General features: G+C 41.3%; 2 protein-coding genes across 5 annotated transcripts in view; one reads left to right on the forward strand and one right to left on the reverse strand.

Moving 5' to 3' along the window:
• STRN (striatin) overlaps positions 1 to 9,352 on the forward strand; it is a 107,725-nt gene extending 98,373 nt beyond the window's left edge. For all 3 annotated transcript variants that reach the window (XM_054023345.1, XM_054023347.1, XM_054023346.1), the window contains one exon: positions 71 to 9,352. In XM_054023345.1, the coding sequence (XP_053879320.1) occupies positions 71 to 240 (170 nt within the window). In that variant the 3' untranslated portion in view covers positions 241 to 9,352. The remainder of the gene's footprint in view (positions 1 to 70) is intronic.
• Positions 9,353 to 13,963: 4,611 nt separating this feature from the next.
• VIT (vitrin) overlaps positions 13,964 to 24,511 on the reverse strand; it is an 81,298-nt gene continuing 70,750 nt past the window's right edge. For both annotated transcript variants that reach the window (XM_054021395.1, XM_054021394.1), the window contains 2 exons: positions 17,234 to 17,747; positions 13,964 to 16,391 (listed from right to left, as the gene is read on the reverse strand). In XM_054021395.1, the coding sequence (XP_053877370.1) occupies positions 16,213 to 16,391; positions 17,234 to 17,747 (693 nt within the window). In that variant the 3' untranslated portion in view covers positions 13,964 to 16,212. The remainder of the gene's footprint in view (positions 16,392 to 17,233; positions 17,748 to 24,511) is intronic.

Genomic DNA, 24,511 nt, shown 5'->3' on the forward strand with positions numbered 1-24,511 from the left:
CTCTTCCTTTATCATAATAACTTGAATGTTTTTTACAATTAAGACAACATATTTCCCTTTCTCTATGTAGGTCATGACTGTTCAATTCGCTTATGGAACCTTGAAAGCAAAACCTGTATTCAAGAATTTACTGCTCATCGCAAAAAATTTGATGAGTCTATTCATGATGTGGCATTTCACCCATCCAAATGTTATATTGCCAGTGCAGGAGCAGATGCTCTGGCTAAGGTCTTCGTATGACACAGTGCTTCCCTTTCAACTCTAGCTCTTGTACATTTAACCAGATGCACAAAAGAGAGGGAGACGTGAGCAAGAATCTTCATTTCCTACCCTGAAATTAAGAGAACGTTTGTAATGGTTTAGTTTTTGCAGGGTGCTCTTTTCTAAATTAAGGTTTCTTCAGGTTTCTGCGAACTCAGCCGGTGCTGAGAGCTTGGAAACTCTCAGTTTCAAATGTCAACAAAAGAAATGCTTTTATTTCTGAGGGTGTGAATATTCGTCCAGGCAGGCCTTGGGCGAAACTAGGTATCTGTATTCTCTGCTAATAAAATGGGACACTATAGAGGGATGGTCAAGTAAATAGGTGGCCTGATTGCTGCAGGGAGAGGGGAGGGGAACTTCCAAGTGTTTCTCATCAAGGAATCTTATAAACAGCATACTTAAATTAAGTAACCTAAAAAGGTGACCGTTCACATGCCCATTGGGCTACCATGTGAATTTCACTTGTTCATCCCTTTGGTATTAATGACTAGATGGTGTTTAGAGGAAAGTAGCTGATCGTTAATCTCAGCCCACTTGGCTGCTAGCATAAGGTAAATTTGTTTAAAAGGAAAAAAAATACTAAATTTTAAAAATTATTAATGCAGTAATGTTTTGTTAAATCTATTATGTTATACAGCAAATATTTAGTTTGCAGGAAATGTATACATTTTATTAATTTTGTGGAAGAATGTGATAGCAAGTGGCTAGAAGCTAAGGCCATAGTCTAATCACAATTAAGGAGACAGGCTGAAATAGTCTGTATATACTGTAATAAGGGATTTAATTTATTCAAATTTATAATACTGTTTATTGTTGGTCAGGCACAAGAAATTATAATAAAACTTCCTACAGCAATCTCTAGCAGAGTTTAGCCAACACATCTTCATTTTTTCCCATTCCTTCAAGAAAGGGAGCCACTGTGGATGAAAATCATGATTTCATTTTAAGAATAAACATGATTTCTTAGTGCTCTGTGTGAGCCTTGCTATCAGATTAATGCAGTAGGTGCCTTTACAAAGTTCCACCAGTTTGAAAGATTCTACTTGTTCTAGAGAGATTCCCTAACTTTCAAACCGTTGGAACTTTTGAAATGTTCCCCCTGTATGGGGCATGCTGTGCCATTGATCTTTAAAGTGTGGTTATGTGAAAAGTGACTGTTTAAAAACAGCACCTTTTTACTCAGCAGATCTGGTCCCTCGCTATATTCAGAGTATATCTGTTTACTTTAGTGACAGAAATAAGTTTGCTGGTTTTTAGTCCGGTTGTCCCTGCAGGGTGTATCGCAGGTGAGAAAGAGTAAGGTGGGCACCATCAGACTTGGTTACCTTTCTGTAAATCCATTTAAGGCAGTGGTGTCCTCAGTTCCACTTGTGGAATGTAATTAGTTCTGCAGATTCTTTATTACTGGTGATGATGTGAGAAGGAAAGAACCCCACCTGACTCTCAAATCCCAGGTTGAGTTTGGCTAGAAGTTAATAAAGAAATCTTTTCTTTTAAACTGACATGTTGGAAATAGGAGTCATTGAAACACAGTAAACATAGGACACAATGCTATTTTTAGAGTGATTTTTCAGAGCAGAACCACACTTAGGCAGACCAACTCCCCATTGATTACAATAGGGAGTTTAGATTAACATTCAATGTCACTCTGTTGCTTTATGATAAAAAGTTGCCCCAAACTGTTTGAGGCTGCAGTGTACTATATTTAATGCTAAATACCCTGGAATACCTTTTACTGCTCAGCATATTCAGATATTTCAGTTTGTGATATTGATGTACAATATATTTCCATTAAATAACATTAGAATTTTACCACTAAACAGATTACTATAATAACACAAATTATTTAGTTTTATATGATAAAAAGGGGAAATCTGGCTGCAAAACTGAGCATTCAACTTTGTGAAAAATCATTTGTGTACTTGACTTGTTCTTTCAGTGTCATTATTTTATTTCTTTTTGGAAAGGAAATTACAAAGATTTATTTGAAAAATTCTAAAAGTTATGTATATTATAGATGTGTATATATATATTGTAAACATGTATTAAATCTGTCTTGTAAGGGAAGACTTCATGGGTGCATTTTAATGTTTTAGTATTAAGAATTCTTCTCAGTTTGTGTATACAAAGGATAATAAGTATGAAATGAATGTTGTGCTATTTGCTTACAAAATATAATACATAGTTACAGGTGTTTAGATTGCTGTACATAAAACTAATAGGCCAGCATGCTTGTTTTTAAAGACTGTCGTTCTAACTGATTAAAAGTTGAATGTAAGAAAAAGCGGCTAGTCAAATGTGAATTGAAAGATGTTCCATTCTTACTCTTGAGCTCTTGCTCAAACTGAAAAGTGAATCTTTTAAAGCTGGCAATAGCTGGAAGATGAGGTGCCTTTAAAAAACAAATGTAGCCTTACAAAGAAGTTGTGGAGTATATATTTTTGTGCTGGTCTTCATAATTGATGTTAATGTCTTTTTTACTGTATCTGCTCACGTACTAGCAGGACTGCAGGATACTGTGCATGAGCCTGTCAGCTCTTCTGGACATCATCATAGAAGTTAGGGATGGAAAGGACCGCTTAGGCCGTTTAGTTCATCAGCCTGACAAAGTAGGATTGTTACCCTATTGTGCGTTTTAAATAGCGTTTTGACCAGTGAGGTTTTATATATGTCCCAAATGATTAGGCTTTCGTTGCTTCCCTTGGAAGACTACGCCAATGCTTAGATATTTCACTATTGGAAAGTTTTACCTGATATTCAGTCTAAATATTTCTTTTCTTAATTTCATCGCATTATTCCAAATTACTGTCCTTTTGTACTGCATAGTTCCTCTCCATGCTTGGTATTTACACCCTGAAGGTATCTGTAGACTCTTATCATATCCCTTTCTTAATTGTCTCTTAGGCAAGCTATACATGTTAGCTCTTTTCATTTTTTCCTCACAAGTCAACTCTCTACAACCCCTGATCATTTCAGCCCTTTCAGTTTGTCAGTTTATTTCTTCATAACTTGCTGTCCAAAACGGTGCACACACCATTCCAGATGCAGTGCCATCAGCACTAGTATAGACAGGGTCTGTTAACCTGTGTGTTCTATGATGTGATGCTTCTACTCACGCAGCCCAAAATTTTATTGGCCTTTTTGCTGCTGTCAGATCGCAAACTCAAATCCCAGTTGTATCTGCCATCTTCTTTAGACAATTTTCAGTATTATTGCTTCCCAGGTTGTTGTTTCTTTTTTAGTTATGTGCAACTCCTCCCAATTCAGTATAGTCTGTAAATTTCATTAATGTGTATTGGCCAATAATGAAAATATTCACAGGATTGGACCCAACTCTGTTCCTTGCTGTATCTCCACTAAACATTTCCATACCCATGATGCATTACATTCTGCCATTATGCTATTTCCAAATCAAGTTCACATGGCAATTTTGTAGTTTTGTTTTATAGAAATTTCAATGTAGGTTAACCTGTGTTATTAATTTTTGTTTTTAGTAAAGCCCAGTTGAAAGGAGAAATTACAACCCCTTTATCTGGTGAAAATGATCTAATAAGCTTAAACATCCTCCTTTTCACTTCCTATTTACAAGGATAAACCGTATGCTGTTTTTGTCTGTTTACGATCCAGCTAACTAAAATACTTTCTTGTGCAAAAGGATTAGACTAGTTTGGGACACACCTTGGATTAAGTATTATGGGAAATATTTCCTTCACTTTTATAGTGTCTTAGTCACTTATATATTTGGTACCTTAAAGACAAATCTCTGTGACATGCCAAGTAAAATCCTAATCTGAGTGTTCAAATGTCTTTTTCATTTATATTGTTTATAAAAGTCACCTAGGACTACCATGATTTTCAGATCACATTTAAGTTTTTCATTTAATAAAAAAAACATTTTCTTTAGAAAGAGATCTTTAAAATAAACCTCACTTCCTATAGGGTTTTTTTTAGGGTGCAGAGTGAGGTTAAAGTAATGTTACAGCTTAAGTATTCCCAAGCGTAATACGGTTGAGTTACTAAGTGTGTAATTGTTCAGTATTCAGCTTTGTAATTAAACCATAACCATAACCATAGATGTAGAAGCTGCAAATTCCAAATAAATAAAAACTTGTCCTTTTCAGTAAATAAAATCTAAAGTAACTGAACACACACTTTTTTCAATACATCAGTGTGAACTCATCCCAAATTTTTCTAATTCTCAGCTGCTTTAATCATTTGATATAGGGAGTTCCACAAAACTATGCATTAATGTAAAATACATACATCATTTTTTGACAGGAACACCGGATTCCAAGCATGTTACTAGAATCCATTCTAAAGGAAACCAAAAATTCATTGGCAAGCATAAACGTCATATCTCGCATCTTTTTCAAGCACTTCTAAAGACTTTTCTGTAATGAATGTCAATTTGTATGAAGTCTGCCCATCACTGGTTGCATGATATCTTAAGACCCAATTTTAAATTCTAAATTTTGCCCTTTTGTGCCAAAGTAGAAAGTATAGTTTGGTGAAAGAGTAAAATATACCACTAGAGAAGGGGTAGCAAGAGATTTGTGGTATCTTATAACAAAATCTTTGAAAATAAAATGGTGTTTTGTTAATTTATTTTTCAAATACAAGGTCCAGTCTAACTTTGACACATACTCCTCAGAGACTTCAGTGTGACCACACATGAGCATCAACTTAAGCACATATGTAAGAATTTGCAGTATCAGGCCATAAAGAAGTTAATAGGTGACTGGTTCTCATGTACTGTGATAGGATTAGAACTTAATCACAATGGAGGGAGTGCAGGACTGGTTTTCAGCCTTATTTCTGAATGCCCATGATTTTGTGGATTTAGATTATGACCTCAATGTTATATAAATGATTATGGTATTTTTGCATTTAATTCATTATAAACAATCCATTCCATACAAATAAATACACAGTCAATGCCATTCTAAGCTTAGCTTTGGAAACTTTGCTTTATTTCCAGTGTGATACACAAATGTTTTAGCCATTTTACTATGTTACTAAATGATGCTGCAGCTTTTTATTTTTTATTTTGACATGCAAATGAGCTATGAATGGGAAAAATGCTTCAAAGATATTTCATGAGTCAGTTTATTAACATGTATATATTTCAGATAGGTGAAATGGAACTCTTCATTAAATTGGGAAAATACAAAATGGAAATAACTGTGGAAACTCTACCCTAAGTACAATACAACATTTAAAAATACATTCTGAAATTTGAGACTGCTAAATGGAAAATTATTTGGCCACAACTATTAAAAAGGGAAAAATCAGACCATGACATTAAGACTAATGAACGTACGGTATTGTTGTTAGGAAAATTTATAATTTGTAACATAGTTAATTCATGTTACCTCTTGGACCTTTCCTGATGGTGAGCTTCAAAGCTACAGTCAAATTAACTAATTCTGTCTTGAGTGGCATAGAGTAACTCTGTAGTAAGGTTTTAGTTTTGTTTTTGTTTTATTTTTTGAAATCTATTGCTCTTCCCTGAGGCAAGTATTTCGGATAGTGCCCCTGTCCCTTAAGGAGTTGAGAATTTACCATTTACTCTGACTTTTGTTGTGTATTTTGTGGAGGAAGCTACACTGAAAAGTGACATAACTTGACTTCTGTGGTATAAATGGATTTAGGTTTATAGAACAACAGTGGTGTAACTACAAATTGCACGTAATCTGCTAATCAAACCCCTTTCAATGTCAGGTACTACTCAGTATGTCTAAGGGTAACAATAGTCAGGTGGTAGACAACATTTTGCCCATCAGGCTGCCTGTGGGGTATGTCTACAAAGCAGAAAAATTGTAGTTGGAGGGAAACTGAATTTTGAAGGGATGGCCTGACGTGAAATGGAACAAAATGGGAAATCTTAGGATGGTGAAAAATTAAGGCATGAGCCCGATCAAACCCCTATTTTTAAGTGATCCTTACTCAGGCAAGTACTCCTGTTCATTCAATGGGTCTGCTCCTGTTAGTGAAAATCTTGCTAAATCAACCTCTTAGGTTGCGTATGATGACTTTTCCTTGTTTACTAACAACTATTTGCTGAGTAGCCACCTTTTTCATGGTCTCATTTGTTGTTACCATTTGAATCTCTTCCATAAACTATACGTTCACAGAGTCTTAAAATCCCATCTGTTTTTGACTTCCTGCTTTGGAGGGTGAATTGCATTGATTAACAGCGACTTCCTGTTTAGACACTTTTCCTGAAGGACAGGTGGGATTTCAGGTCTCTAGGACTACAACATCTGAGTTTTCATTATTTAGAACAAAACATTTGGACCTACTTATTTTTAATTTTAGTTTCTGATTCTAGTGAATTTTCTAATTTTTTGTATCCTGCCTGCTGACTTAATTTTGTTGCTTGAAGTCTGTTTGAAACCTGAGAAGTACTGTACAATGTAAGACCTTGCTTTAAGATTCTGTTCTCGGTATAAATCCCTTTGAACGGTGCAACAAGGGTTCTAATCTGGTGTTTGCAGTGTTGTTGTAGCCGTGTTGGTCCCAGGATAGAAAGACAAAGTGGGTGAGGTAATATCTTTTACTGGACCAGCGTCTGTTGGTGAAAGAGACATTTTTTCTTTTCTACTTTTTCTTCAGGTCCTGATGACATGCTCTGGGTAGCTCAAAAGCTTTTCTCTTTCACCAACAGAAGTTGGTCCATTAAAAGATATTACCTCACCGACCTGCTTTTAATCTTGCTCATTTTCAGTAAAGATACTTTGTCGCCATGGACAAACCAATCCATACTGTAGCTAGATTAAAAAAATATACTTTAATGAGCTAGTGTGATATTTTTTAAACCAATTTGACCCTGTCTACACTGCCAAGACTTATGACACAGTAAGATCACAACCATGTTTACACCATGCTTAAGCATGTATTTTAAATTGTTCAAAGCCCTGTGCTGACAAGGCCTAAAAGTCCTGTTTGGTTGCATTCATTCACCTTGAATTGCAGGCTCCCAAAACTACTTGCTCAGAGTCTGAGAAATCTTTGGTCCTAGCACCAAAGTCTTAAGCTGAAAGGTTAAAAAAAAAGAGTTACACAATTGGATTTGTACTTTTCTAAAAGGGAAGGAATAATTTCTTGCCAAACCAAATAGATTCATGACTTTTGTGACTTACTTACTAAGAGCAGCCAAAAGTATTGTATAAGGGATAAATGATGGACTTCAGGCTGATACTTTTCCATTAAGAATTTATTTTTTTATTCTATCTTTCATTGAAATTGTGGTCTTTACATGTAGCTTGTTTTTTTCAAATGTAGAGCTCCCAAAATTGTTGTTTCATCTCAGACAAGCATTTACAACAAACATAAACAGATTTCAGGGGTATTACTTCAGCATTAGCAATCTGGAGCAACTTACTTTTGAAAATACAAAAAGAGTATGTTAACAAAAAACATTTTATAGCTTTGGAGCCTGAGTGGATTGAGAGGGAGTCTTGTACTACATGCGGTGGTTTTCTTAAATCACGCATCTCAGCAGCTTGTAGAAAAATACGGGATAATAAAACTATTATTCAGTGTAATATTTTCTATTAATTATAGGTATAATAACTTCTTAACATGGATATTCATCAGTATACTCTCTGCTTGCAGTGTATTTTGCATGAATATCTTCAATTGGTTTCTTAAAGAGACACTCAAGTTAAAACAGTCTTTCAAAGAAATTTCTTTGCCTCTGGAACTAATACTACTCATAGTTAAAACTGAAGTAATTTTAAATATGTTTCACTATTAATGCAGTTTGTTTCTTGTTTTGATTCCTGTACTTCATTTTTTCCCTAAAACAAAAACTATATTTGGGACCAAAGCTGTCTGGTAATGCCTCTTTTAAAATATGGATAGGGTTGCCAATTTTGGTTGAACATATTCCTGGAAGTTGCCTCACATGACATAATCTTGAATTCAAGATTAATCTTTAATTCCTGGAGACTCCAGGTCAATCTGGAGGATTGGCAACCCAGATTACAGGTGGTGACTACAAAATATTAGTGACTATAGCTGCCACATTCCTAAGTATGAACTTTGTGCTGCTCCAATGAAAGTTGAAGTGAAAGGGTGCCAGTTACTAAGAGTAATGTGGGAAACACATCCTTGAAAACAATTAACAAGGAGAAAGATTGAGCGTGCATGTTACTTTGGGGTTCTTATGTTGCGCACTCATGAGTGTCGTGAATGACTACTTTGGTGTAACAGTATCAGACTGCAGGTGCTTTGTGAAATGGTGGCTCAGATGGAAAATATCTTTTTGTTGAGTAATTCTGATGGCTTGTCAATTTGTGTCTATGGTTTAGTATGAGATTATGTAAAAGTTATAAACATGCTAATTTGGTGGTATATATGCTACTCTTTTGTACACAGCGAATAAATTATTTTAAAAGTTATATATCAATTTTTTTAATTTGCAAAGTAACTAGTTCTCCCAATAATAAGAATCCATAAATTGCAAATGTTCTATAATTTCAAAAGGATGTTGCATTCATTGGGGAAAATCTAACTGCTTGTGCTAATCCCTACAATTTTGAGATGTTTTTACCATCAAACAGACCAGAAGTTTTTTGTATTCGAATGAAAGCATTGTATTATCAGTTAAAAGTTTAATATTGTGTCAGAACTTCAGAATTCATTTTCAGAATCCTAGACATACATACAAAACGGCAAAATTTGAATAATCACAGGGCAGTCATTTAACACCTATTTGTACACTTTGGGACATCTCAATAGGAGTTCTCTAAGTTTTCTGTTTTTATGAACTGCAATGAAACTATTGGTTGTGGAACGTATTGGGGCAATTGTGTTTAAAGTTATGTTTGCTTGTTAATGTGCAATTTAAAATGAGGTAACATTGAGGTAATCATGTAGGTATTTATATTGATATGGCAGTAGTGAAGTGGAATATCTGTATACTGTACCCACATTCTGGCCTGAGCAAAATCACATGGACTTCCAGAAATAAGCAATGGTTTTTAAGAGCAGCTTTATTTAATGTTGCAGGAGCAAGTAAATGTTATTTGTACCATATACTTGTACATGTAAATTGGGTGCTAATAAATACTATTTTTCAACATTTTGTAGTGTGTCCATATATTTATAAGAAATATATAAGCATATAGTGTGTGGGGACACCCCAAAAGAGCCCTACAGATGTATATTAGCACATTCCATTGTGGGCCATGTTAGTATCATCTGAATTTTCCTTTTAAATTTGACCTTTACAAAAGCAGTTCTTCTGTTCCTGTGCCAAATATTATCTCCCTTTCAATTCTTTGTACTTGGTCTACATTTCCATGTGCTGTTGATTATGACTATGCCATCTTGACATCAGTGGCACCTTACAACTTATGCAGTCTTAATGCACACAGGTCTTAGTGTCTTCACTGGGAGTTAGAGACACATTATTCCAATAGAGTAAATGCCTTTGTGTAGGGGGTTGATTATTACAGAGTGATGCAGCGATCTCGGGAAGAACACAATGTGCTTCAACCTTACTTTCTCTAACATAGACAGTAGCATGTACATTTTAAAAAGTGTACACACAATTCTCCCCGCATGGAGAGGATGATAGAGAATGAACCACACATGACAGAGGTCAGTCATGTTGCTTAGTGCACTACTGGCAGATGCTCAGTGAAGAGGATGGTATAAAAATCTATATTGAATTGAACAGAAAAACTTGTTAGCAAACTCATCCTGTTTCCTCTGAGTGCAGAGTAGGGCAGAGAAGAGCCCCAGCCTCCTTTCAGTGGCTGGGAGAATATTCACTTTTCCCAATCCCCTCCACTGTAGGAAAATAGGAATTGCTAGAACAGAACAAAGGTTTGTGTAGTCCAGTATCCTGTCTCCAGCAATGGCGAGTATCCGATGTTTCAGTGGAAAGTGTAAAATGCTCTTATGTACAGTTTATCAGTAACCTGCCCACATGGGGAGGTTTCTTCCAAAGCCAACTACAAACTGTCAGGGTATTATGAACTGAAGCATAAAGGTGTATATCCCTTATTAATTGTTGTAATAGGTGCATAGTCTTATTGTCCGTGAAAACAAAAAATGCCATTAACGTTAAGGTTGGTAGTAAGTGTGTGTATACAAGTGGAAAATTTAAAAATATGGAAATGAACAAAAATTATCTTAGCCTTCTCAATAATTGCAGGATTAAAAGTTAACCTAGACAATATTTAGTAGACCCCAGAAAGAGGGGTGAACTCCAGTAGAAGCAGGAAGAGCATACCCACCTACCCTGCCCCTCAGTATGACTAAGAGCTAGATGTAAACAATGTGGCTGAGATATTGCTAAATCTAATCTCCCCCAAGGCTCAGTCCTGTCACTTGTTCTATTTAACAAGTAGGTACAGCTGCATGGGACGAATGAGACTTTATTAGCTATAAATAATGCCATCAGCATATAGATGACTCATCAAGCATGGACAGTTTTGTACCGCGGCTGTCCCATGGCCTTGTACATTTAAGAACCTGAATGAAAAATAGCTGGTTCAAGTTCTGTCCAGAAATGAGAGAGTTGTTTAAGGAGCTAGCAGTTACTGTGATCTTGCTCTTGAGAGAGAGAGAGTCCATTTTACGACTTAACATGGGGGGGATGGAAGTCCCCCGCTACTCAAGGTGCCCAGATAGCAGTAGTAATGAGGAATGCTTTCTTTACACTTAGGCTGGGCAGGAGACTGTGTGGACCCGGCTATGGTGATCCACGCTTCAGTGACATGAAGAAAGGACATTTTCACGGCCCCCTATTGGGCTAGCTACTTCCAAAAGCTTCCCTAATCACTGGGAATGTATTACCCCAATATTGCATACAATGCAAGAGTTGCAATGAGCACAGAGAAGGGAAAACTGGTCTGCGCATCTCTTATAGGAGCAGCAGCCTCGGGGATCTCTTCCCCTGGGATTCCCAAATATGAAAGCAGCGAATAGGGAATACGAAGGCCCCCATCTGAAAGCTTACCGCCAGCCCTGGTAGCTGAATCTCCACAGAGCAACAGCAGTACGGGGTCTCCTCCCCATGCCAGCCACCAACTGGTCACAGCAGGGCCGTGGGCCACTGGCCCAAGGGGCGGGGGGAGTCCCAACCCATCCAATATCTCCAACCCCACTTCCTGGCCCATGTGGAAGGCGGTTGTGGTGCCACCATCATTCCCCTCCCCACAAAGCCCAGGGGAGGCAGTAAGGAATCTGCACTTCTGGCCCAGCAGTGGCTGCCCCGCCCAGCCTGCACACTACAGGAACTGAAAGGAAGGAGTGTTTTGTGGGGCAGTGAAGCAGTCTGCACCACATGCTTTGAGCTGTATGGGATGTCACTCTCATGGGCCCCAGGCACAGAACCGCTTCTGCCCAGAGCCAACTACACGCACACCACTCCTTTTAGTCTTGCACAGACTCCCTCTTGGTTTCATATCAAGTATTTGCTGTGGCGAGTCCTGGTGGGGGACGTGAGGTATCAGGTGAGTGTGGCTGGTGTGCATGGGAAGGGGGAGTAGCAGGTACCTATGTGCAGTCCATAGGAATAGGGAAGTATCCCCTTTAAAAAGTTGGTGAGCTTTTTAGTGACACTCACCATGGTGTAGAAGCCTCCGGCAGACCAGATGTATACCTATAGCGAGGCCTTGCCTGTGTGCATGTAATTAGTAAACACATCTATTGGGACCAAGCTATTCCCAGGTGATTTCTTTATGTTCTGGGAGATCATCTGTCTAGCTGTGGCACCTAATGCTGCTAAGCCCAGCATTAGCTGCTATTGTGTACTCAGTGAGCCCAGTCAGCACGGCTGCAGAGAGCATATATATCACTAATGTACTGGGTACATGTATGAGTTATGATCTCTAGTGGCTAGCTCACAAAAGGATAGGGAGTTGCTGCCAGGGCCGGGTCTGGCTTTTTGGCTGCCCCAAGCGGCCAAAAAAAAAAAGGGGGGGGGCGGCCAACACGGCAAAGCAAAAAAAACAAAAAACCCCGCGGCGCAGCCTGAGCGCAGGTGCAGGGGGACCGTCTGGAGGGGTGGGGGGAGGGAGTGGGCGGAGAGAAGGGGGCGGCCAGGGCTACAGCGGGGCGCTGCCACGCGGCCCCTCCTGCCACACCGCCTCCTGCTGCCTGCCGTGAGTGCTCCGCTCCGGTCAGCAGGGAGGGATGGAAGAGGACTGCCCTGCAGGGCACTCTGGTCCTCCGCACCACCGCCCCCTACAGGGCGGCCGGAGCTGAACCAAAAAAAAAAGCAGCCATGCCACCCTAGGATTGGGCAGAATGCCGCCTCGAACAATCTGCTGCCCCAAGCACCAGCTTGCTCAGCTAGTGCCTGGAGCCGGCCCTGGTTGCTGCTATCAGCTAAGGGAGTTTTCCTCCAGCTCAAATGACAGAGCTTGTGCTTTTGGAGCTGAGAGACTAAGCGCCAGATTTTTAAAGGTAGTTAGGTGACTTAATGGGAGTTGATATCTAAATATCTCTGACAACTGGCCCTGAGGCATTTATCCCAGCTCTGCATGGGTGTCTAGTTTATCTAGTAACGCTTAGCTTTTAGCCGTACATGGTTTAATTGCAGCAATGGAGTCAAATGTGTCATAGCCACCAATTTGGAAACCATGGGGGTTTCCATGCTATTCAGGTCTCGGAGGTCCACAACGTTCACACTGATGTTTCCTACAGATCCTCAGGCACTATGTGAGAGTTGTTTCATCCTTTGTTCCCTCTGTCCTGACTTCAACCTCTGTCTCGGGTGCAACGTATCCAATTCTGCAAGTTTACACTGCTTGGACCTGACTTTCCCTTCCATGGATCTTTGTAAGATTTGCAGTAATTCAGCTAGGTATGTTAAACATAAAATAAAAAGGTTTCTGTGCTTTTAACACCTTGGGTCTTGCAGATCTTGATGGTACCTCTAGGTTTAGGAAACCCCTATTTGCATTTTAAAAACTAAAGTGCAGCAACAATATTTGGATGTACAGTTTTTAAAATATTGTCTTAAATATGCAAGCTGTACTGCATACACCTTTATGGGTTTTTTTTATTGCAAAAGGTTTAGCAACTTCTTTACAATAAGCTCTTTAAGTAGCTCCGACGTGTTACAAAAGGAACTCTGCTTCCTTCACAAACAAATATACAAGAAAAAAAACTTTTTATGAAAAGTTTTACACATAACTTACTATCCCATGTTTTAACAAAATGTTCTTTGCAGGAGCTTTTCAGCAGATGACCTGTACTTTGGTTGCTGTCCAAGGTAAATGTTTTTTAACGTATAACAGGATATATTTTGCACTTGTTCTATAAACTGGATTCCCATTGATATCAGTGGTAATTCCACAATTGTAGAATAAGCCAAAAAAAAAATCACTTTTTGGGGATCTGACAATTTAAGGACCACTTCAAAGACTTAGGCAATGAAATTCTCATGACATTCAGTCACCACACAAAACAGTTGTTCAATAAATTTATGGTTTTGTTTTTTTAAGTGGTTTACCTTGTTGCCTTTTGAAAAATAATCTGACATGCTTGATATGGAGGATGGTCACTGAACTTTTTGTTACACATAAGTGAAGAGCATTTGAAAACCACCATGGTAAATGCTTATCAAGTCTGCTATTTTTTAAGATTAAAATGTTCAAAGAAATGAAAGATGTAGGGATCAGCAACCTTTGGCACGCGGTTTGTTTACCTGCCGCGTCCGCAGGTTCGGCCAATCGCGGCTCCCACTGGCTGCAGTTCACTGTTCCAGGCCAATGAGGGCTGCAGGAAGCAGCGCGGGTCGAGGGATGTGCTGGCTGCCTCTTCCTGCAGCCCCCATTGGCCTGGAGCAGTGAACCGCAGCCAGTGGGAGCCACAATCGGCCGAACCTGCAGACGCGGCAGGTAAACAAACCGGCCCAGCCTACCAGGGTAAGAACCCTGGCGGGCCGCGGGCCAAAGGTTGCCGATCCCTGCTTAATGCATGCAAATTGCCCTTATTGCTCCTAACTTCATATTATTCCTATGTTAGACCCCCTGGGTAAAACTGGTCTACTCAGGGTTTCTGAAGGGTTTCAGAATTTGGGCCAGTGAGAGTTCAGAGTGCCTTGCAAGTGTGTGTGTTTTGCTGATGGAAGGCTGCAAAAATCTCATCAATGAAATAACTTGATAATCTCCTTGTTTTACTAATGCTATCTCAGCCTATCTGTATTGTGAAGTAATGCATGCCTATAGGCAATCACTGCAGAGTGGCACGGATCCCTTCACCTCTGTCTCTGATGAAATGATTTCTTTTGGCTTATTAGGGTTGGAAGGATTGTATTTCTAATGATGTTTTTGAGTAGTAATTAATTTTAATGACATGTTTGCATTCGGATCCTGTTATTTATTCAATGTAGTAGCTATGAGAATTGAGCCACAAAAAATCATTTAATATTTCATCATTAATTTCTTACCCTTCCCTTTTTAACTATCCCCAAGCATTGTGGACTAGAAATTCCAATAGCCAGTGAAGTTCATGAACAGTCTCATTTCTCTCAAGTAACATTTAACTCTTCTCCCCTTTCCCTCCAGGAGCTGTGATAAATGATGAACGTATATTATCAAGTTTTAGTGGGTGAAAAAAATAGATGCCAGCTGACACCAACTAAAGCCCACGTCTTTCAAGACTTCAATAATATATCACATCTGGCATCGTTTGCTGCTGATTAGTTCCTCATTTAAGAAGGCAGAGTCAAAACAGTATAATTGGCTCGGTCAAGCACAGTGCAATGCGTACTCTGTGAACTAACAGAGACAAAACCAACCCCAATTACTCCATCTAGAGAGTGTCTCTCTACCATTGGGAAGTCATGCTTTTGCCAATGTATAATACACAATAATACAGTCAGACTGTGTTTCTCTTAAATCCTTAACAAAACAACTCTAGAGCAGTCTTTTCTCTTCATGCTATTGGTCTCCATCCAGGCTTCAGGGTGAAACCTAAAAGAAGAATGGTTTGAGGACAGCATAGTGGTTCTCAAACTTTTTTCATATTGTGTACCACTTAAGACGGAGGCCCTTCCAATGGTATCAGCCTCCTGAGCCCAGACCCCCCCATTGCAGTAACTATCATGCTTGGACACTGACAATAGGACAATGTTAAGAGGACAAGATTCTAAATAAACTCCCTCCAACGCAATGGGTGGGGATTCTGGATTCCAGTTTTTCAATTTTGTATGTGTGTCAGCTGCTTCCTCTCCATGGGTGCAGAACTCTATTAGGATCAGTAAATGCCTGCAGACCCCATTGCTCTAATCTATCCAGTTGCAGTTTGGCTCTTTCTCCTGTTTGTATCTATCAGCTTGAAATGATACCAAATGAAAACCTGTCAGAGAGAGACAAAACAGCTGTCCAAGTTTAAAAAAAAGTGTTCTGGTGTTGTTGGAAAGCATCTCTGGAAACCCTGAGAGTCCTGGTCTGGACAACAACTAGCAGGAAGCATCACTGCTAGAAGACAGAGATGCTTCGCCACTCTAATAGATGCAGCTTGGCCTCTACCCGGCAGTGTTCCACAGACCACAGTTTGAGAAGCACTGTGACAGAGAATGTCTTTAAAGAGAGCTTCTGCAATACACAAAGGCCGAATGAAAATGTCCCTGGGATCTACATTGAAAAACCTTTTCAAACCTCTCTTCTGGAAACAAATTTTCAATCTACAAAGCTGAGTCACTTGATTTATCTTTTCAAGGGTTGTAACTGTCTTTGTCTATCCAACCAAGTCAGAGTTTTGAAGCCAGCAAAAAAGTTAAAATGAGAATGCCTGTCTACACAGAGCTTTATCATGCATAAGGAATAGAGCTGAAATCAGCTTTGTTAACTGAAAAATGCCAGAGAATAACTCTTCTAGTATTTCTTGGACTCATAGCTGGCATTACTTGTATAGCATTTTGTTTATCTTCTGCATGACACCCAGTGACTCAGCGTTAGTATAATGCTTTGCCTACTTTCATCAGTTCCGGGGCTGTGAATTAAACTCTGTGCAAATGTTCTGGATGATCCTAGGAACGAATCTGTAGAGATGGTCAAATTCATCCACGAAGAAGGAATGCTCTTTATCCGGGTCTGTTGCAATGGATTCCAGTTCATCCTGGGCTGCCCATGCAATTCCAACAGAATAAGCTATGACCCCTGAAAAGACAACCAGCGTTTAAAATGTCCAGGTGTGTTTTCAAAACAGTCACTGCATTGAAATTAATTAAAAAAAAAAAATCTGATCCCACAATAAATGCAATGTTCAGGGCATAAAATGAAGGGACCAGACTCTGGGCTGTGGCTTCTGAGAGACGTTATAGAAGGTGCAGCCAATGGGCTGCTCTTACGTACAGCAGGCTCTGAAACTCTGCGTGTTACAGCTAATTCCCCTCCCACCTCAATACAATGCTTACACTGGGGTCTCTGAAAGGAGCCGCATAGAGCCACATACATCAGACCTATGTTGCTTCTGTGCCAGGAAAATTCTCCATGTCCCATTGCAGCTTATTTTACAGCCTCTATGTGAGCGTCCAACAAGAATTGAACCATATGTACAGACTGGGGTGTGGGGGGGCAGTGTCAGCCCTGAAGAATAAGTCTTGCCAATGGCAGAAAGGCGTCAAACAGTAGTAGGCTGTTGCCTGAAAGCCTGGCACAGAATGTGTTTGAACATCCTACACTGAAAGCCAAAGTGAGCTTCATATACACCCTTCTTGTGTCTGTAGGCCTATAGAAACCCATTGAGCACTGCAGCGTGTGAGAGACATCCCGTCTGACAAATCTGACTACACTATTTTCTTATGGACTTCCCATCTGTTTACTCACCCATCTTCATCTTGATTAGCTCTAACATGGCCATAGCTTAGTGTGGTGAGCTGCCCAAAAGTCCATCTACTGCCATACTGCGATGACCACGCTAACTGCCTTACCTCTATAAATGTTAAGCTACTGTATATAGACAGAGTGGGCCCCCGTAGTAGAAGATAGCACTAGTTTACCATTTTGATGAGCTGTCATGGCTGGCACTCGGACATCATCATAAGACCTGCCATCTGTGATGAGAATCATTATCTTCCTCTTGTTGGGTTTGGATTTGCTGAAGAGCTGTTCAGAGGCATAGTTGATGGCTGCTCCAGTGCTGGTCCCTCCACTCCAGTAGTTAATTCGCTTAATAGCATTCAGGACATCTTGCTTAGTGCTGTGTTTGTCAAATCCAAACTCCAGCCTCTGCTCATAGGTGTACTGCACAGCTCCAATACGGGTGTCGGTGTCTGAAATCTCAAATTCTTTGCTTATGTTGGCTACAAATTGGAGGACAGTGCGGAAATTGCCAGTGCCAACGCTGCTGGAACCATCAATTACAATGCCAATGTCAGCTGAATTTAGACACGTCTTGCTGCAAGCCAGCCGATCAGTGTCGCAGACCCGCTTCACCAAGGTCTGGACTACCTTGCGTAGGTTGAACCAGCTTGGCACGTTAATGGAATAGAAGCCATTTGTTCTGCATACAGCCTGCAGAGAGATGCAAATACAAAAGTAAAAAGGCACTTATTGGGCATAATGTGGATTGAGTTTAATTACACAATCAAATTCTGCTGCCTTCCTGAGAAAAATCTAAAAGTTATGTAAAGTGTGTTCAACTAAAGAACTGGACATCCTGCCCCGGCATTTATAAAATATGTGATGGAGCGGTCAGTGTTAATTGTCAGAAAAATTCAATATGAAATTCCACCACCCTCTGAATTTGGTTTTGTACACCCGTTATGTCAGAGTTAGGCCAAGTGTCAAAACTACAAATTCATTTTCAAATATCTTTGTTCATTTAGTTCAGAGTTATACTCTGTACAAAGTGGCCTTCTTTGGGAGTTCCTTGTTTGACTGGCAGTGGCTCCAGTTAAAAGTAAAAAGATGAGGTTTTGTCCACCTGTCAGTCCTGCACATTCGACATGGTACCTGAGAGTCAAGCTGGGTTCTTTCTGGCTCATGCCATCCCAACCAGAAACCAGGATCACGAAACAGAAATGTGGCAAAAAAAAAAAAAATGTTGGTGATGCATAAACTAAAGGAGAATCCGACATGGTTGTGTTGGCTCCCCAGTGCAGTGGAAGCAAAATTTCTTAAATTTTTACAGCTTGGTCAGTAAATTAAGCAGTTATGACTCTGAATGCACATAGGGAGCAGGTGGAGGGAAGATCTTCCAGACCTAACGAGGAGTTCGGAACTTGTGGTGAGGGAATGGATTTCTGGCTGGGTGGGTGGGCACAGGGAGAGAGGAGGAGGAGGATGGAATGTGGAGTATGTTGTAGGTAAGAGAGGTAGATTCAGAATTGTTTTAAAATGTAAAATCTTTAAGATGTTAATGTTCCAACTAACTTGTTGAGAGCGTTTGATGAGCCAGATTGTGTCTGCTATTCATCATTCACCTGAAAGGAGGGTTCAACTGTTTCTGTAGTAGTGTCCTCCCAGCTACATTTGGTGTCAGCAAATCAATCTCACAACAGCTTTAAGTTAGTTCTGTACACATCGGTTTAAACTTCACTTCATAGCCTCACCGTGTTTATTTTCTTCTATCTTGCTGCTCTTTTTATGTTCTGATGCTGCCATTTACAGCCACAAGATAAACTCAAAGAATCATAGGACTGGTAGGGACCTCGAAAGGTCATCTAGTCCAGCCCCCTGCACTCATGGCAGGACAAAGTATTATCTAGACCATTCTTGACAGGTGTTTATCTAACCTGCTCTTAAAAATCTCCAAGGACAGAAATTCCACAAGCTCCCTAGGTAATTTATTCCAGTGCTTAATCACCCTGACAGTTGGGAAGTTTTTCCTAATGTCCAACCTAAACCGCTCTTACTGCAATTTAAGCCCATTGCTTCTTGTCCTATCCTCAGAGGTTAAGGAGAACAGTTTTTCTCCCTCCTCCTTATAACAACCTTTTATGTACTTGTAAACTGTTATTAGGTCCCCCCTCAGTTTTCTCTTCTCCAACCTAAACAAAACCTCTTTTTTCACCGGTCATGTTTTCTAGATCTTTAATCATTTTTGTTGTTCTTCTCTGGACTTTCTCCAATTTGTCCACATCTTTCCTGAAATGTGGTGCCAGAACTGGACACAGTACTCCAGTTGAGGCCTAATCAGTGCAGAGTAGAGTGGAAGAATTACTTCTTGTGTCTTGCTTACAACACTCCTGCTAATACATCCCAGAATGATGTTTGTTTTGCCAGCTTTGCCTTCCTGCTTGGGCCCCCTGCTCTCTATCTTCCGTGCTGGCTCTGGCAGGGTCACAGAGCCTCATTGTTGTTTTGCCCTTTTAAAAAATAAATGAAAACAAGACTATAAGCCAATCAAATGGAGCCTGGAGACAGCCCAGCTAATGCCATTAAGGGCTTTGAAGCTCATAGGAAATGTATTTCATGGCAGAGTGACAGTGGAAAGTGCACAAAATCATCTTGTGGCGTGGCTCAGAGAACAAGTTGTTTTCTGAAAATACTTTCAAACTTCCACCCTGCATCCTGAACCCTGGCTGATCTGGCATATCACACTTTATGTCACAACTTCATGCCAATTGGCCCCTGCAGTACTTGACATGAGTATTGGCTGCCTATCTGAAATGGTTTAAGACTAGATCATCCATAGTATAGATTGCAGGGATTCACTCTTATTCCAAGAGTAACTAGAAGTTTCATCTATTTATAACAAAGCAATGGAGAAGACATTCCTCAAACAAGTTTACTGAGCAGACATTACTTACCCTGATTAGCTGAATAATTAGTATGTGCCCCTGTGTTACGATTTCTCATTTAGACGTTTGTGGCTTTTATTTTGTTCTGTTGAAAAAAATCTCACAAAAGCAGGTTGAGCTCCAGGTGTGTTCGGTATATGTAGTATTTTTAGGTTGCACCAAGTATCTTAAAATGTATCAGTCTCTGTGGTATCCAGGTGCAATGACTTTTATAAGAACCAAATAGCATCACAGGAATGGGGTGATGTTTCTCCATGGATGTGTGGGCTTTCCTGCCAGAGCTAGGTAGATACAGTCCTGAAGACTTAATATTCCAGCTGTTAGCAGGAAGGGAGTAGACTTTAAACAAAACGATCATTTCTGTCTCGCTCAGGAATCTATATGGCTCTTATTACTGTACTATGTGTGAGCACCCCACAATCTCATTTATCTATCCTCACAATGCACCTGTAAGGTAGACAAGTAGTAGTATGCCCATGTTACCAATGGGGACTAAGGCACAGAATTATTTCTTGCATGCAGCCTGAATATAAGTACCTAACTCTGAGAGGACACACCCCTCTCAGTGATATCTCCCATTGGTTAGTTTAGGCAGCTCCCTGCATAGCTTGCTGGCTGTTGTGGATCCCATTCTGAGGTCTCTCTCCCCATTCATTGTATAAGGAGAGTCGGCACCTAAATCAGGAATTGCGGATCCCATTGGTAGTCCGGTGATTTTTCTAGGTGCCTAAAAGATAGGCATTGTGATGCAGGGCATTGTAATGTTTAAGTCCATTTGTGGATCCAGGCCAGAGAGACTAAGGGTATGTCTACACTGGCAAGACTGGAAAAAGGCTAATGTAGTGCCCATCTTTAAAAAAGGGAAGGAGGAGGATGCGGGGAACTACAGGCCAGTCAGCCTCACCTCAGTCCCTGGAAAAATCATGGAGCAGGTCCTCAAGGAATCAATTCTGAAGCACTTAAAGGAGAGGAAAGTGGTCAGGAACAGTCAGCATGGATTCACCAAGGGCAAGTCATGCCTGACTAACCTAATTGCCTTCTATGAGGAGATAACTGGGTCTGTGGATGAGGGGAAAGAAGTGGATGTGTTATTCCTTGACTTTAGCAAAGCTTTTGATACTATCTCCCACACTATTCTTGCCGGCAAATTAAAGAAGTATGGGCTGGATGAATGGACTATAAGGTGGACAGAAAGCTGGCTAGATTGTCGGGCTCAACGGGTAGTGATCAATGGCTCCATGTCTAGTTGGCAGCCGGTATCAAGTGGAGTGCCCTAAGGGTCGGTCCTGGGACCGGTTTTGTTCAATATCTTCATTAATGATCTGGAGGGTGGCGTGGATTGCACCCTCAGCAAGTTTGCAGATGACACTAAACTGGGAGGAGTGGTAGATACGCTGAAGGGTAGGGATAGGATACAGAGGGACCTAGACCAATTAGAGGACTGGGCCAAAAGAAACCTGATGAGGTTCAACAAGGACAAATGCAGAGTCCTGCACTTAGGACGAAAGAATCCCATGCACTGCTACAGACTAGGGACCGAATGGCTAGGTAGCAGTTCTGCAGAAAAGGACCTAGGGGTCACAGTGGACAAGAAGCTGGATATGAGTCAACAGTGTGCCCTTGTTGCCAAGAAGGCTAACGGCATTTGCGGTTGTATAAGTAGGGGCATTGCCAGCAGATTGAGGGACGTGATCATTCCCCTCTATTCGACATTGGTGAGGCCTCATCTGGAGTACTGTCCAGTTTTGGGCTCCACACTACAAGAAGGATGTGGAAAAATTGGAAAGAGTCCAGTGGAGGGCAACAAAAATGATTAGAGGGCTGGAGCACATGACTTATGAGGAGAGGCTGAGGGAGCTGGGATTGTTTAGTCTGCAGAAGAGAAGAATGAGGGGAGATTTGATAGCTACTTTCAACTACCTGAAAGGGGGTTCCAAGGACGATGGATCTAGACTGTTCTCAGTGGTACTAGATGACAGAACAAGGAGTAATGGTTTCAAGTTGCAGTGGGGGAGGTTTAGGTTGGATATTAGGAAAAACTTTTTCACTAGGAGGGTGGTGAGGCACTGGAATGGGTTACCTAGGGAGGTGGTGGAATCTCCTTCCTTAGAAGTTTTTAAGGTCAGGCTTGACAAAGCCCTGGCTGGGATGATTTAGTTGGGAATTGGTCCTGCTTTGAGCAGGGGGTTGGACTAGATGACCTTCTGAGGTCCCTTCCAACCCTGATATTCTATGATTCTATGGCAGAGTTACAGTGCTGCTCAGAGAGCGCTGAAGGGAAACGCGTTCACACTGTCAGCTGCCTGTTCAATAGCATGTTCACACTTGTGGCACTTGCAGTGGTATTCGGAGTGGTGCACTCTGAGTAGCTATCCCACAGAGCACCTCTTTCTCTTCTGCAGCTAAGAGTTGTGGAAGGTAGAGGGGGTCACAGGGCATCCTGGGTCCTGTCCCAATGCCCCGTGATGCATTGCTTCGCATCCCAGCAATCCCTGTGCTTCCGTCTGCATTTGGCGCCATCTTTCAACGGTTTGTGTACAGCACGCTCTGCCTCTTCGGTCTGCAGGAATGGATCCCGCACTGTTGACCAATATGCTGCTTGCTCTGACTAACATGTCGTGAGTGACAGTGGAGTTATTCCTTAAACTACAAAGGCAAGAGAAGTGCAACACTGATCCTGCCATGCATATTAGCTATAACATGAGATTGCTTGTGGCATTCATGGAGGCGCTGACCACAATGGAATGCCACTTTTTGGCTTGGGAAACAAGCACTGAGTGGTGAGATCACATCTTCATGCACTTTCCTTTTGGATGAGGAAAGTTACATTCATGGGACTGTGTGATGAGCTCATCCCAACCCTGCAGCGCAAGGACACAAGAATGAGAGCTGCCCTGCCATTGGAGAAGCACGTGGCGGTTGCACTGTGGAAGCTGGCTAGTCCAGACTGCTACCGATTAGTCGCTAACCCGTTTGGAGTGGAAAAGTTGACCGTTAGACTCATGTTGACAGAAGTGTGCAGGGCCATTAATCGCATCCTGCTCTGAAAGACACTAACTCTGGGCAACATACGTGACATTGTGGATGACTTTGCACAAATAGGATTCCCTAACTGTGGAGGGGCGATAGATGGCACCCATATTCCAATTCTGGCACCAGATCACTAAGCCAGCGAGTGCACTAATCAGAAGGGGTATTTCTCTTTGGTTCTCCAGGTGCTTGTGGATCACCGTGGGCATTTCACGGACATGAACGGGGGCTGGTCCGGAAAGGTGCATGACCCACACATCTTTCTGAACACTGGCCTGTTGAGGAAGCTGCAAGCAGGGACTTCCTTCCCAGACCAGAAGATCATGGTAGAGGAAGTCGAAATGCCCATTTTGATCATGAGAGACCTCGCCTACCCCATAATGCTGTGGCTTATGAAGCCATACACGGGGAACCTTGATAGCAGCAAGGAGCGGTTCAACAACAGGCTGAGCAAGTGCAGAATGACTGTTGAGTGTACTTTTGGCTGTTTAAAGGCCCGCTGGCACTGCCTATATGGGAGGCTCGACCTGGCCAATGACAATATTCCTATGCTTATAGCCCTGTGCTGTACGCTCCATATTTGTGAAGGGAAGGGAGAAAGCTTCACTCAGGGCTGGACTGCTGAGGCTCAGTGCCTGGAGGCTGAATTTGAACAGCCAGAGACCAGGGCTATTAGAGGGGCACAGTGGGGGCCATAAGGATCAGGGATGCCTTGAGGCAGCAATTTGAAGGTGAGAGACACTAATATTTGTTGCTATGCTCAACAGCGTAGTGCTTGTAATGTTAGGAGATTATTGGGATTGGTGGAGACGATGCACTATGAAAGTTTAAGAAAATTGCCTGTTGCGCTGTAGGGCTCTGTTTGCTTTCAATGAATGGAATAAAGATTGCTTTCAAACCAACACAATTATTTTATTAAAAAACAACCATGCGAGGAGACAAACAAAAAAACACATCAGCACACAGGGGATGGGGGAAGGGAGGAGGAGGTTGGGTCCTGGAACAGTTAAAGATTTGTGTATGTCCAGGTATCGTATCCAGCCTTCTCCTTTGGAGAAGTGCAGCGGGTACTGGGAGTCTGCAGAGCTGGACTATGATGGGGCAGGAGTGGAATGCAGCAGGTACAGACCGGAGCCAGGAGGTTGATAAGTGTGTTGGTGGTGTCTGGGGGGCACATGGGAAAGAGAAAGGGAGGGCGGGTGTGGATCTGCTCAGTTTGCAGTGCTATTAGCGCCTGGAGCATGTCCACTTGGCGCTCCATAACGTTAAGAGCCACTCCGTGGCTTTGTTCTGGTGCGCCACATTCTCCTTTCAGTCCCTCTTCTCGCTGTCCCGCCATTCCTTGAATTCTTGTTTTTCGGCCACGGAGTGCATCATGACATCACGCAGAAAGTCCTCTTTCGGGGCTGCTTTCTAATTCTGCACAGCCATTCATCCAGCAATAACGAAGAGAGAGACTGGGTTCCCAAGGTCATCCATGAAGCCAAAATGCAACATTTTAAG

The sequence above is a fragment of the Malaclemys terrapin genome, chromosome 3, assembly GCF_027887155.1.
Source record: "Malaclemys terrapin pileata isolate rMalTer1 chromosome 3, rMalTer1.hap1, whole genome shotgun sequence".
Taxonomy (NCBI): Eukaryota; Metazoa; Chordata; order Testudines; family Emydidae; genus Malaclemys; species Malaclemys terrapin.